The sequence below is a fragment of the Strongyloides ratti genome (genome assembly GCF_001040885.1).
Source record: "Strongyloides ratti genome assembly S_ratti_ED321, chromosome : 1".
NCBI lineage: Eukaryota > Metazoa > Nematoda > Chromadorea > Rhabditida > Strongyloididae > Strongyloides > Strongyloides ratti.
The window spans coordinates 5,248,874-5,264,635 of record NC_037307.1 but is presented as its reverse complement, the minus strand read 5'-3'; the positions used below and the strand labels follow the sequence as shown (position 1 = coordinate 5,264,635).

The 15,762-nt window shown below is 23.9% G+C and overlaps 5 protein-coding genes across 5 annotated transcripts; 3 read left to right on the top strand and 2 right to left on the bottom strand.

The window, feature by feature from the left end:
- Nucleotides 1-297: 297 nt before the first annotated feature.
- Nucleotides 298-5,235, top strand: SRAE_1000168600 (Hypothetical protein; the record flags this gene model as incomplete). The annotated part of the gene is made up of 3 exons (XM_024648671.1): nucleotides 298-319; nucleotides 365-3,685; nucleotides 3,743-5,235. The coding sequence occupies 3 exons, from the start codon at nucleotides 298-300 to the stop codon at nucleotides 5,233-5,235; spliced, it is 4,836 nt and encodes a 1,611-aa protein (XP_024502626.1).
- A 571-nt stretch (nucleotides 5,236-5,806) lies between these two features.
- On the top strand, nucleotides 5,807-6,610 carry SRAE_1000168500 (Hypothetical protein; the record flags this gene model as incomplete). The annotated part of the gene is made up of 1 exon (XM_024648670.1): nucleotides 5,807-6,610. One exon carries the CDS (start codon nucleotides 5,807-5,809, stop codon nucleotides 6,608-6,610), a length of 804 nt encoding a protein of 267 aa, XP_024502625.1.
- Nucleotides 6,611-6,748: 138 nt separating this feature from the next.
- SRAE_1000168400 (ABC transporter B family member 5) lies at nucleotides 6,749-10,548 on the bottom strand (the record flags this gene model as incomplete). The annotated part of the gene is made up of 2 exons (XM_024648669.1): nucleotides 6,749-10,294; nucleotides 10,336-10,548. 2 exons carry the CDS (start codon nucleotides 10,546-10,548, stop codon nucleotides 6,749-6,751), a joined length of 3,759 nt encoding a protein of 1,252 aa, XP_024502624.1.
- A 327-nt stretch (nucleotides 10,549-10,875) lies between these two features.
- On the bottom strand, nucleotides 10,876-12,286 carry SRAE_1000168300 (Ubiquinone biosynthesis monooxygenase COQ6; the record flags this gene model as incomplete). The annotated part of the gene is made up of 2 exons (XM_024648668.1): nucleotides 10,876-11,990; nucleotides 12,040-12,286. 2 exons carry the CDS (start codon nucleotides 12,284-12,286, stop codon nucleotides 10,876-10,878), a joined length of 1,362 nt encoding a protein of 453 aa, XP_024502623.1.
- Nucleotides 12,287-12,832: 546 nt separating this feature from the next.
- SRAE_1000168200 (DNA-binding protein SMUBP-2) lies at nucleotides 12,833-14,868 on the top strand (the record flags this gene model as incomplete). Its single annotated transcript, XM_024648667.1, has 3 exons — nucleotides 12,833-13,023; nucleotides 13,062-14,514; nucleotides 14,566-14,868. The coding sequence occupies 3 exons, from the start codon at nucleotides 12,833-12,835 to the stop codon at nucleotides 14,866-14,868; spliced, it is 1,947 nt and encodes a 648-aa protein (XP_024502622.1).
- Between the last annotated feature and the right edge of the window lie 894 nt (nucleotides 14,869-15,762).

Sequence of the window (15,762 nt, the reverse complement as noted above, 5' to 3'; positions counted from 1 at the left end):
AAATAATAAACGATATTTATAATTATATTATATGTAATTAGCCAATTTTTTAGAAAAATTATTTATTACAATTTTATTTGGTATTTATAAAAGAAAGTAAAATTGTCATTTGTTTAAAAACAATACCCTATTGGAGAAATGTAATTGTAAAAAATAAAAAGCGAAGACAATTGAAAATCCATGTGAGATAGGGTAAGAATTGTTGATAAAGTGACAAATTACATTAAAAATCTTTTGCCTAACTAATTATTTGTTATTATTAATTGTACCTACATTTTTATTATGCAATTTTAAGATATGTCTATAACACAAGTTAATGGTAAATTTATATTTTGTTTAAATTTGTTTATTAATTTTTATTAAGAAGATGGAGTATTATCAGACTCAGAGACGTCAACGTCTTCAGATACTAATTCAAATGAAATGGATTCTTTAAATGTAGATAATAATGAGCATCATGAAATTACCTCAAATGCTAATTCAATAGATTGTAGTGATAGTAATGCAGATTCAGAGGAAAATTCAGAAGAAGAGGATTTAGAAGATGAAGAAGATTCTGATTATGATGAGGAAGATTCTGAGGGGAGCGAATATGCTCCTTCTGTAAGTAATTATAAAGAAGTTATAGCTAATTGGGATGACTTCGAATTTGACGATATATCTGAATCAGCTGAAGTACAAGAAGCAGAAATTTATTCAAAATTGCAAATGGCTACTAAAATGATTGGATTTGGTAGGAGGAAAGATGCATTTCTTCATTTAATAGAACTATTTCAACGCAAAAACTTTCAAAAATATCATATAGATCCTACCAATTATTGTATACCAGATGCTAAAGAAGATTCTTCATTAGTTTCCACAATTGCTAAAGCTTATTACACAATAAATGCTCATTTAGCAACACTTGTAGTTAATCCTGTTCCATTTTATATACAATCAATATGTATAAATCCTAATGAAAAACTTTTTTATGATTGTGGAAAAGCAGCAATAAGAAATAATGATTATAATACAGCTATTAATATGCTTAAAAGATGTGGAAAAAGAAGGGAAGTTATTCAAGGTCTTCTGATTTCTTACTATTTTACTGGATGTATTTTGGGTGTTTTAAATTCAGCAGAATGGCTTTTATCTGAATGTTCCACAAATAATTTGGTGATAGCGGTACTAGAAAAGATACAAAATTATAATACTTATTGGTTTAATGTAATTGAAGAAAGATTTAATCTTTCTAAGTTCTCTGTTGACAGGACTTTAATTGATAAAATTAAAACATCATTAGATGATATCAATGATGAAATTATAAAAAACAAAGTTGTTAAAAAAAAACAAGATAAATTGATTAGGGTTGAGGTTGTGAGTGACTCTTCATTACAATGTTTTATAAGACAATTGATCAAAATTTTAAAAATATCAGAAAAAAGTTATGATTTAAATATGTCAAAATTTTGGTTTTCATTAAAATATGAATCTGAAGATATGGAAACTTCTCAAACAAATCCTATAAATGAAACTTGCAATGAATTAGTATTTAATAAAGAAATAACAAATAAAATATCGGTAACTGAAGAATGTTATCAAGTACTAAACGAAGCAATAGATGTCATATCATTGGTAGATGAAATGATTGATAATGTTGTAGATAATAATTTTGTTTGTGAAAATTTAAAAAAACCTACAAGTTTTCCTGAGGAGGAAGTATATGATACAAGTTACTTAGAAAAATTTCAATATGACACTTCACCTTTTGGTCGAATAAAGTTAAGAAATAGAAAACAGCCTTCGATTTCAAGTGATTTATCAGAACAGGCATATAGTTATTCAGAAAGTTTAAAAATTTGGATGGGTATAAATAATGTAACAAGGAAAGAGAAATTTTTTGAAAAATATCATGATAATTTTACAACAATAAAAAAATACTCTGAACCTACTTTTAGTGATAACTATTACGAGGAACCAAATGAGGAAGAACGTGTTAATATTGAAGAATATTATCAAATAATTTGCAAAGTATTTTCTCAAGAAAATGCAGCATTTTCTTTTCAAATTATAAATCATTTTTTAAAGTATCTTGCTGATCAAAAAAATAAATCAATACCAAGACGTAGTTGGATTTTATTATTCAGACTCTATGAATCGTATCTTAATTATGTATCAGATATCGACACAACATACTCTTTGTATAAAGTTCATATGATGATGGCTGAATTAAAAAATCCAAAAGCTAAGAAAATTTGTGCCAGACTTTTTACAATGAATCATTATGAACTTCGTGAAGATTATGAAAAGTTTTCTCCTGAAATGAAATATGAATTTAAGTGTTTGTCTGTACGATTTGCTTGGTTATTTTCATTTTTCTGGAACTGTGAGCCAGTTTTAACTAAAAAATTAGCTCAATGTTACCTAAGAGCTATAATTATATATGATGGAAGTGAAATTTGGTCTTTTAAAGATAAACATCATGTTATTAATGCTCGTACATTTGTAAGAAGAGCTGATATTATAATGAAACTATTTTTAAAAAATGAAACTTGTAAAGATTATGAAAAAGAACAATGGGATAATTTATTGGAAAAATTAATACATCAAGTAAATTGGATGGATGATAAAGAGGAAGAAAAACTTGGCTTTTTAAGTATGTTTTTTAAGGCTTTTTTTCATAAAAAAGAGTATAGTAAAATGGTAAAAGCAGGAATATTAATGATGGAAATTATAAATTCTATAATGTTAAAAGATGGATTAAATGATCAAACAAAAAATTTACTAACTGTTGTATGGAAAGAAATTGACTCTTTAGAAATAGATCAATTAAGTCAGTTTTTAACTAAAGATGAATTGGAAGATTTAGGATTATCGTTATCACAATTTATTGATGTTCAAACTATAAATAGAAATAGTTCCCTTTGGATTTTATGTTTTAAAATTGCCAAAATAATAGAAGGAGAATTTGATACAAAAGAAAAAATATTAAAAACTTTTAGTGAAATTGGTGAATATACTTTGGATGCATTACCAACTAAATCTCTTATGGTTCTCCTTTCTGCTCATGAATATTTATCACAATTTGAATGTTGTACTATAAATGAAGGAAAGATTTTAAGATTATTTTTAAAAGAGTTAAAAAATGTCATAAGAAAAAATGATTTAATGAAAGAAATTTTATCAAATACAAATAATCATTATCTTATTAAAGATATAAATCGTGTAGTAAACATTGAAATGTATCAAAGTATATATTGTATTTTTAATGATTTACCCAGAAAAAATCGTCCAAAAATAGAAGAACATATAACAGATTTAGTAAAACCAGATTGGGATTTGGCGAATATTATTATACCATTAATTTTACCTGATAAAATACCTATGTATGATGATAAATCAAAACTTGGTAGTGAAATTTTAGATATTATTGTTAATAAGTTTGCTTTTGTTATAAATTATGAAGAATATGATGGTGATCGATTACGGGTAAATGATGAATTTAGTATTTTTTGGAGAAGAAAATCAGTTGGTATACTTTCCATTGACTATGGGAAAGATAATATTTCTGATTTAAAAGAATGGCCAACATTAAAAGTATCTAAAAAAAATAGCAAAAAAGCTTACTTAAGTGCTTTATCTTTATATATTTTAACTTATTTTAATTTTCAAAATGCTAATACAAAATCAGACTGTATTAAATATGGTAAACAATTTATTATATCTCCAAAAATTATAAAACTTAAAAATTTAATTCACTCAGCATTGTCAATGATATCTTTATCCTCATCATTTATCTTATCACAATTACCATTAAGAAAAGTTTATTTAGAATTTGAATCACATTTACTTCCATTTTATATGTCTTTGGCTTGTAAAGAAAATGATTCATTAATATTTTTTGATATTGGTTGCGTACTCCATCAATTAAGAGGAATGTTTAAAGAAATACTAGAAAAAATAACTGTTGATGTATATTATAGAAATAAACTTTTACGTCTTATAAATGAATTACCTAAGAAATCACTGAATTTTTTGGAAAAATGCAGAGAGTATAATGATCCAGATGAAACACATATTACCTGGATTTTAGATTACATGTGTGCTAAAGTTTCTGCTAAAGACATTTCAATTTCATGTGAAGTACCTTTAAGATATTACTATAATACAAGTGTTATTTTAAGAAATGAAGAATATTATTGTCCATTAAAAATTTTAAAACATAATCAAACAAATTATGAACCATTAGAAATTTATTATAAAGTTCATTCATTTATTTATAAACGTAATTTAGAACTAAGAAAATTTTATAAAAAATCAATAAAAAAAGAAAATCAAAAAGAAATTTTAAATGAAATTAAAATAATATATCGATATCTTGTAGCTTTTAAATCTCATGATGCTGTAAAAGAAACACCTTTATCTCCAAGTGAGTATGAGGATGCATTTAAAGGAGACAATTTATCTATTTATTTTTTGATGGAAGATATGATATATGAAATTGACAAATCTTCAAAAGATGAATTTTATTTGTTGTCAAATAATGTCAAAAAACAATGTTTGGAAGCGTTTAAAATTGTAACTAAACGTTTCAAACATTATAAAGCTTTATATAGATTAGCAGAAATTGATTATCATAAGGGAAATGATGGAGATTGTTTTGAAAAGATATATGGTCAAATTTTTGGAAGAAAAAGAGTAAGCATATTGAATCATGCTTTTGAAAATTTTCCTTTTATCAAATCTGTAGATATTCAAAGAATACCAAGTTTAAAACATCATGCAGGAAAAATTATGGATTTAGTTTTAGAAATGGCTATAAAAGAAAGAAGTTGTATAAATGTTGGTCACATATTATATTCAGTTTGTGTTTCAACACTCAGTGGTAGTTATCTTTTTGAGCATGATATTATACGATATAAAAAAACTTGTCTTAATTTCTTAGAAAATGAGGCAATTCAAGCAAAGATAGATAAAAGTTTGGGAAAAGAATCAAGAGTTTCTCATGATTTGTATTGTATTTTTGATGCTTTTTCCAAAACAAAATTTATTCATGAAACAAAAATTATCGGTTCATTTCAAAAATATATACTTTTTGAAAGCAGTAGTAAAAAGAACTTGAAAAAAAGAAAAGTAACTACATCAGAAAAAGGTGTTCCAGCAAAAATTTGTAAATCTTCAGGCGCAGAAGTTTTTTCACTTTCAACTTCAAATGTTGATTTTATATCATGTCTTAAAAATTTATTACCTAAGTAATCATTAAAAAATTTTTTTGGATCAATTTTTTTATAGTCAATGTACTATTTTTTTTTTGATGCAAATTTAAATTAAATAAAGTTTTTTTTTTTAATTTTAAAAAAAAACATTACTTGCAAAATTTGCTATTTTAATTTATTTATTAGTAAATAAAATAATATTATATAAGATTTAAATGGATGTTTTTACATGAAAAAAGTTTCCCTCAATTTTTTTGTATGTTCTATAATATAAATATTTTTAAAAAATAATCACTTACATTTAATTTTTTTACAAATATTGTATTATTAATGATTGAAGTTTTATATTTATATAGAACATATATTTAATAATATTGAATTTTTTTAATTTTCAAAACATTTTTATTATCAACACAACAATATTATATTAAATTAAAATTTTAATGTTTAAAATATTTTATTATCCATCTATTATCTTTTTTTAACAACTTTCAATTTACAAAATTTTATTTAGTATATCATTAAATATAAATAATTATTATTTATTTTTTTTTTGTAATTCATTTGATATCATCTATTTTTAAATAAATTTTTGATCTGAAATTTCAGCTATGATATTTATACATAAAATTGTTTTCTTTGGTATTTTTTTTTTCTTAAACATAACTTATGAACAAGAAATTATCAATGAAACTCCTACTAATAACAATGATGAAATAAAATATAATAATTCTACTTTACCTTCTAATGATGACAGTGAAAAAATTATTAATAATGGGATTCATGCTCTGGAGTCAATAAAAAATTTTGGGCAATCTGCAATGTTGGGTGTGACAAATTTAATGAATTCTATTCCAGAAACTTTTAAAAATGAATTAAATAATATTTCTGTAGGAATATCAAATGAAGATATGAATGAAGCAATAAAATCTATTCAACCTATTTTAAGTAGTGTTATTAATCAAAATGGAAAATTAGATTATGGAAAAGTTGCCAATGAATGGATATCAAAAAATCCTAAAATATCTGCAAAAATAACTTTGTTAATTGAACTTATAATAGGTAAAGTTAAAAATTTACCTTATAATGATCAACAATTTATATCAAATTGGACACAATCATATCAAAATGTTATTGATAAAGTTTCAAAGGGAGAGTTAAATGAAGATCAATTAAATGAAACATATAAAAAAAGTTTGGAGGAATTAATGATGATACCAGAAAGTGATAGAAAAGCATTTGATATAATTATTCCAGGATTAGGTACTTTGTTAGTTGATCCAAATTTAATTAGTAAAATAAATACAGCAATTAATGATACAACAAAAGAAAATTTTGGAGAAATTAATAAATACATATTTACAAAAATAATAAGTTTAACAATTCAGCCATCTACAATTTCTCCATCAAATTAAAATAAAACAAATTATGATAAAAAAAAATGTTTTTGATTAAATTGTTTAATATGATAATTATAATGATACATTTTAAATTTGTTTGCTTAAGTGAAACAATATGTAAATATATTATATTACTATTGATAATTATTACTTTTAATCTAATTGTTGTTGTTGAACAAGCATATAATATAATCCTTGTTTTTCCATTAATTTTTCATGATTTCCAAATTCTAAAATTTTTCCATTTTCAACATATGCAATAAAAGTGGAATTGATAGCAGAATTAAGTTTATGACATATAGTTATACATGTTCTTCCAACTTTAGCTTTTTTTAATGCTTCTTCAACATCTATTGAATTTACATTATCTAATGCACTTGTTGCTTCATCTAATAATAAAATATTTGGTTTTCTAACTAATGCTCTAGCAATTGCAATACGTTGTTTTTCACCACCAGAAAAATTTCTTCCCTTTATTCCAACAGGAGTATCATATTTTTTAGGAAGATTTTCAATAAAATCATGAACATTAGCAATAGTTGCTGCTTTATGCAACTCTTCATCAGAAACATTTTCTATTCCATAACAAATATTTTCTTTGATAGATAAATCAAAAAGATTTGGTTCTTGACTAACAACACTTACAGCATTCCTGTAATGTCTTATATTATAATCTTTAACATTAACATCATCAATTTCTAAAATTCCATCTAATAAATCATATAAACGTTCTATTACTTGCATTGTTGTACTTTTACCACTACCAGATAAACCAACAAATGTTAATGATTCACCAAAATTAACCTTAAAAGTCATATCTTTTAATACTAAATGATTAGGTATATGAGGATATGAAAAATATCCTGATTTCATTTTTATTTTTCCTAATATTGGTGTAGTTTTTCCTTTATTTGAAAGATTATCAAATTTTGGTATTGTTTTAATAATTTTAAATAATTTTGTTGCTGCAACTCTAAATGGTATATAATCAGCTATATATGGATTAATTAAACAAAAAGAAAATGATATATAATTAATATATTGTGATCCCATTACAATATCATATGGTGTGGCAAAACCTTTTGTTATAAGCTTTGATCCAGCACCAAATGCCAAAGCATTAGCCTGAATAATTGAACTATATCCTAATGAAAATGATGATGCATATAATATTCCTGATTTTACTTTATATTTATAAATTTTATTTAATGAATCAGAAAATTTTTCTGACATTTCATTAATAATTGATAAACATTGTATTGTTTTTACATTATTAACACATTCTAATCCAATATTAATTGATCTTTTTTCATAATAATCACTTTTATGTAAAATTGAATGAGTTATAATAACAAGTGTATAACTTATTAAAGCAGCTGATAAAATTAATGAAATAGCTGTTAATCCAAGAATTGTATTTGAATTTAATGTAAAAAATATTGATATAATAATTGTAAAAATTCCAGATAATCCATCAATACAAGTTAAATCAATTCCCTGTGAAAAATGTAATGCATCTGAGGAAAGTGTTTTAGTTAATGCTCCTAAACCATTTAATTTGTTATCAAAAAATGTCATATCTTGTCTCATTATATTTGTATATGCAGCAAGTCTAACATTTCTACCAACTCTAATTCCTGTTAATCCAACTAAATAACTACAAATAGCATAAATTAATGTATTACCAAATGATGATAAGATAACAAAAATTATAGCAAAAATAAGTTTTCTTTTTGTTATTTCATTATCAAAAGATAAGGCAAATATTTTTAAAGTATATCCCATAATTAATACTGATATTGGATAATATAAAGCTTTTAAAAATATAAATATAATTCCAATTAAAAAACGTTTTTTTTCATTTTTTGAAAATTTGATTATTTCTAAAAGACTTGTTTTTTTTTCAATAACTTTTTCTGGTTTACTTTGATCTTTTATTAAAGTGTCTAAACTTTCTTGAATAATAGAATCCATGGAAGTTGAATCTTTTGATGAAATACTTTTATCACCTTTTGTTTTTATACCAGTTAATTTTTTAAAAACTTTATTAGGATCAAGTGGAAGCATACATTTACTAACAATATTGTCAATAAAAGATTTCTGTTTTTTTGCAGGTACTATCATAGAATTTTCATTTAATTCACAACTATTATTTTTATCCTGACTTTCTTTTGCAATTTTCTTCTTTTTATTTTTAATTCCTTTCAGCTCACACATATAAAGCTTATAATATTCACCTTTTTTTATCATTAGTTCTTCATGGTTTCCACATTCGACAATTTTTCCATGAGCCAGAACAATAATTTTGTCATAATTTTTTATAGAAGATAATTTATGACTAACGGCTAATGTCGTTCGACCTTTACATGCCTCATTTAAAGCTTTTTGAACATTCTTTTCACTAGAAGCATCTAATGCACTTGTTGCTTCATCTAAAATCAAAATTTTTGGATTTCTTACTAAAGCTCTTGCAATTGCAATTCTTTGTTTTTGCCCACCAGACATTTTCAATCGCCCCTCACCAATATATGTATCATACTTTTCAGGAAGTTCATTAATAAATTCTTCAGCATGAGCAATTTTACAAGCTTGGTATATTTCATCATCAGTTGCATTTAAATTTCCCATCAAAATATTTTCTTTTATTGTTCCAGTAAATAAGACAGGTTCTTGAGAAACAACTGAAATAATTCCTCTAAGCCAATTTATATTTAAATTTTCATGAGATTTTCCATCAATTAATATTTCACCAGATTTTAATTGATAAAATCTCATCAATAAATTAATTATTGTACTTTTACCACTACCTGATTTTCCAACAATTGCACAAGATTCACCTGCACTTATTTTAAAAGATAAATTATCAATTGCCAATTCATTTAATCTAGAGATATAAGAAAATGAAACATTTTCAAAAGAAATATCTCCAGTAACATTATCAATTGTTTCTCCTTTCATATTTAAACTATCAATTTCTGGTATTGTATCAACTACTTTTAAAACATTAATTATAAGAGATAAGGCTTCTTTAAATTTAAGAAATTGATAAGTTAATTCTTGAAGTCGAAATGCAGATCCATTTGAACAAAATAAAATACAAATTAATGAACCAAATTTAAAAAACTTATGTTTAATCAATTCATAAGAAAGATAAATATAAATTGCATTTTGTGAATATATTAAAAAATAAAAAGAACAACAAGTTGCCGTCAGAAAGCATAATTTTTTTTTTGAAGCTTCTAACAATTTTTCTACAGCAATCGAATATCTTTTTATCTCAAATAACTGTCCATTAAAACTTATTACTGTTTTTATGCTACTTAAAACTTCCTCAACTAATGCTCCTATCGATAAACTATATAAAAATTCTTTCTTTTCAAATTTGTTATGTAAATGAACACCAAAAAAAAGTGGTAAAATTGTAAAACAAGTACTTATAAGCATAGCAATACCAATATTTTTTTGATAATAAAATGATATTATAATTGATGTTATGACATAAGTGGTACTTGATACAAATAAAGTTAATTTTAAATTTAGTCCACTACGAATTTTATCAAATATTGTTGATAATGATGAAGCTATTTCACCTGGTGGATTTTTTTCAAACCATGTCATATCTTGTCTAAGAACACTCTTGAAATATAATTGTTTCATAATTTTTACTTGTCTCTCAATTAAAGTACTATTACATATTGCCTATTTTTAAAATAACATTAAAACTAAATTATTAAACATACCGATAAAAATAATGTTATAAGAACCATAAAAGATAATATAGCATGTTTATAGGCATCTTTATGTGCCATTTCTTCAATAACAATAACATTAGATGAATTTTTTAATTCTGGAAAATATTTGTAACCATATAAATATGCCTCAAAATAATTTCCCAATATAATATTTTCAAGAGGTTGAATTATACCAGATATCATTGCTAAAAGTATACTCATAACAAAAAGAATCCAATCATATGTTTGAGCATATCTTAGCTTAATTTAATGAATGATAAAAAATATTTAAACTTACAATATAAAATATTTTCATCAAAAAAAAAGCATTATTATAATTACTGATTGTAGTATCAGTTGAGGAGGTCATAATTAAAAAAATAATCATTTATTACTTTTTTTTGTACAATATATAAAAAATGTGTAATTAAATATGAATATTAATTATTTAAAAAAAAAACATTTAAAAATGAATAATTCATGATAGAATAATTTCAGGTATATATTTCATTACAAATTATTAATAATAGTTAAAAAAATAAACTAAATCTAATGTGATGCTTGATGAATTATAAAATCTTTCAATGGAGTCAACTTATTAACACCAAATAATCCTAATGATCGTGCCATAACGACTGGTGTAAAATCAGTTCTATACAATCTATTTAACCAATCAACTCCAACCATTACAGGAAGATTGTGTTTTTGTGCTTTACTTTCATATTCTTTTAAATATGTTACACTTCCCAAGTCACCACCTTCTTTCATTAATTTTTCAATAACATCTACTAATATTCTAACATCTGACCATCCTAAATTAACTCCTTGACCAGCTAAAGGGTGCATTCTATGAGCAGCATCTCCAATCAATACTGATCGAGGTGCTATATAATTATGAGCATGACCAAATCCAAGAGGAAATGCAGCACGTGTATCTGTCTGTAAAGATAATACACTAGGAATTTTGACATTTGTATTAAGAGATGCTTTCTCAGAAGCTGAACCTAATGGCAAATTATTTATAAATTTTTCAAACAAAAACAAAGTTTGATTAACACAAGAATTTTGCTTTGATTCAGTTTGAAGATGGTAATTTAATTCTTTAATAAAATCTTCTTCATTTAAATTTAATAGTCTCTTAGCATTTTCAGTAGATGTCGTCCATACAAGAGAACTAAAATTATCATTAAGAGGTAATAAAGCTAAAGGACCTAATGGTGTAAAACGTTGCCAAGCTGTATTATTTTTGAAACCATCAGTATTTATTTTAAGTGTACAAACAATTCCCATTTGATCATAATTCCATGTTGTATAATTTGTTCCCATTGCCTTTCTTACTAAAGAATTAAATCCATCAGCTCCAATAACAAGATTTGTTGATATTGAACTTCCATCACTTAGTTTAATTTTAGCTAAATCACCAATTGTTAAAGGAAGTTGAATATCAGTAACACGAATTTCTTCCTTTACTTCAACATTATTAAGTTTAGAAATTTTATTATATAAACATCCTATGATAACATTATTCTCAATAATATGTGCAATAACTTCAGAAGATAAATCTGGTTCAAAAAATATATTTGATTGAGAACAATCATCCATTACACGCATTTCTTGTACAGGACCAACACGATACTTTAAAATATCATCCCATATATTTAAATCTAAAAAAAAACAGAATATTAATAAAAAGAAATGAATTAAACAACTTACTTTTAAAAAGATTAGTTGATGCAGGACTTACAGCTGAAACTCGATTGCTAAATACTTCTGATGGTTTAGAAAGTTTTTGAGTTTTTCCTGCTTCTAGAAGTAGAATGTTTGATTCTTTCATGACTGGTGATGATCCTAATGCCGCTGCCATTGCATTTCCAACCATTCCTCCACCAACAACAACAACATCATATAACTTAGAACTTGATAAAAAACGACGTGTCTGTACCAGAGAATTGAAAACCATCTATTAAATTATTCTTAAAACCCAAAAATAGTTGATATGGTTGAAAAAAAGTGAGTCAAATTAGAAGAAATATATTGCAAAAATTTCTGTGCAAGACTTTATCAATTTTCTCTCAGAAATATTTAAAAATATATTAAGCTTATATCATTCATATACATAAAAAAAACACTTTAAGTTTTTTGAGTTTTTTTTAACTATAATATTTTGAAAAAAAAGATTGCATATTTTTTATTTTAGTAATATATAACTCTGAAAAAATAAATGAATATTTAAAAAGATTCATATAAACATTAATGAAATATCTCTAGAGAATACTTAATTTATTGTCCAAAAAATTTTAATTTTAAAAATATATTTAATTTTCTACATATTTTTAAAAAAAAAAATTTAATCTTATTTATGAACAGTTAATCTATGATTTTTACGGTAATCAACTAAAAAAAATTTTTTTTTGGTAAAATGTTTATTATATTTTTAATTTATTTTTGTCTTAATTAAATATAGATATATATCCGCTTAAACGATATTTAATTTTAAATATTTTAGATGAGATTTTTGATAAATAATTTTGTTAAATATCTTAATTTTAGAAGTTCTACATATATAATTAGAACGTTTGCATCCTCAAAACAGTCAAAAAAAAAAGATACTTCAATACCTAGTTTATTAAAAGAGAGAATAGAAAGTTATAAGAAAATACTTACTACAGAAATTGATTTAATTGAAAAAGGTTTAAAGTAAATTTTATTTTTCTGTATTTTTTTTTAATATTTAGATCGAATACTAATGGCAATACCAAAGAAAAAAATACTGTATTTAATGATATAAGGATTAAAAAAATTTCTTTTCATCCAGTACATGGTAAAACTCTTGAAATTCGTGATTATAAATTAGTTGGATTAACTACAAAAAATCTAAAGTTTGGTATTCCATTTGACTTAGAAATCGACAAACAAAGTTTTGAAACTATTGTATTAGAATATGATTCCACTTTGGGGAAAATTATTTTAAAAATATTAGATAGAGCTTTAACATGGACATCATCAATTGAACAAAAACTTTGCAGTCTGAAACTGTCATCTAAAAGTAATTTTAAAAATATTTTAACTTTTATTTCAAAGCCGAATTTTTTTACCGCTCCTGGTTGGAATACAATGAAAATAATATATAAAGGATCAGCTGCCCCAACAACATACTCAGACATAAATATAAATCTTATTCATGGTTTAAATGAAACTCAACAAAAAGCAGTTAAGGCATCACTAAATTCAAAACGAAACATTCTTTGCATTAATGGACCTCCAGGAACTGGTAAAACAAAAGTAATTGCAGAAATAATAAAACAACTTAAGGCAAAAAAGAAAAAAATTTTAGTTGTAACACCGAGAATTGATGTAATTGTAAATATAATGAAACATTTTAATAAAGAAGATATAAAAAATAGTTGTGTGTTTGGTGATGAAACAAACTCTATTGATGAAAAAATGAAAGGTCAAGTTAAATTTGATGATTTAGATTTGTTAAGTAATTTAATTTCTGAATCAGTAAATACTCCTTATTCTTCGTTTATCCCTAATTATATAGATCTAGCTAACTATTTAAATAGTTCTATAAGAATAGAAATTGTTAAGGAATCTCAAATTATATATACAACAGTTGGAAGAAATTTATGGAAATATTTACAAAGTGCTAAATTTGTCCCTGATGTTGTTATACTTGAAGAGGCAAGTCAAATTTTAGAATGTGCTGCATGGCAATTTTTATTAGCTGGAAAGCGTTCAATTGTTGTAGGAGATTTCAACCAATTAACTTCAAATTTTTCAAGCATACCAGAATCAGAGGTACAAAGTAAATGTCCTTCAATTTTGGAATATTTATGGAACAATGTTTCAAGTTCTTGTAAAATTTTATTAAATACTCAGTATAGGACAAATGAAAAAATAATGAAATGGTCTTCAAAAATTTTTTATGATAATGCTATGATTGCTCATGATAATAATAAAAATATATTGTTATCTGACATATCAAATATTAAAAAAAACTCTGGATATAATTCACCGCTGCTTATTTTTGATTTAAAAGATTTTAAAAATTCTTTTGAAAGGCAAAATAATTCTAGTTATTTCAATATGAATGAGGTATTGGTTTGTGTAAAATATGTAAAATTTCTTCTTAGAAATAATATTAAAGAAAATGATATTGGTATTATAACGCCTTACAGTGCTCAGGTATATATTTATTTTTAAATATTTTACTTTAAATAATAAATTAATTTTTAGCAAAAAGAAATAAAGAAAAATTTTAATAACATTAAGGTTAGTACTGTAGATGGTTTTCAAGGACAAGAAAAAGAAGTAATTGTATTTTGTTTTGTTAGAAATAATAAATATAGACAAATTGGATTTTTAAATAATGAAAAACGAATGAATGTAGCCTTGACTAGAGCTAAACGACAGTTTGTTTTTATAGGAAATACGGATATGTTAAATGGCGTTAAATCATTTATTGAATTACAAAAAATTTTTTCAGATGCAGGCAAATCTATAGATGCTAAAAAATTTTTATCAGATTCAAATATTTAGTTATATTGTTTTTCGCTTATCATTTTAATGTAATAATTTTAGAAAATAAAACAACAATAATAATATTTCTTTTTTTTTCCTTATAAATTAAAAATTTAAGTAATTAATAATATTTCTACTGTTAAAAAAATTCCATCATTTAGGATAAGCTTAATTTGTTTTAGTACAAATATTTTTTTTTAAATTTTACACTTTATTTTTGTCAATGTTATCAATATCCTGAATCCATTAAAAATTTTAAATAATAATTATCTATATTTATATAAAATTTTTATATAAGAAGTAAAATAATTATGTAATTAAAGATTTTAATGGAAAAAAAAATTACATACATAATAAGAAATAGTTTGTTTTTTAATAAATTTTAAATTAATGTACTTTTTTTATTCTAACAATATACCTAACAATAATTTTAAAAATGAGATTTTTTATTTATTAAATCAAAAAAATCCAAAAAATATAATAAGCGTTAAAAGAATTGTTAAAAATAAGATTTAAAATAATATAGTAGGGTATACATCTTGTCGAATGCTTAAATTGGCAAAATAAGCTTAATAGTTAACACGTTGTCCATTGGCGAGTTGGGTCGTGGTTGCGTGATCTCGCCGTCTTAGCTCAGTGGCAGAGCGTCTCTCTCGTAAAGAGAAGGTCACAGGTTCAAACCCTGTATGCGGCAATGATCTTCCCATATCTTTTGTTATCAATAAATCAAAACTCGTTTTTTTTTTTGACTATCTATTACTATTAAATTATTGGTTATTCTTTGTTTCAATGACAATAAAGAATTTTATGTTTACAAAGTTTTACTAATTAAATATTAAATATTTATTATGAATGATTATGTTAAAACTTTCTAATAATATATTACATTACACCAACTTCTCGATAGTTACA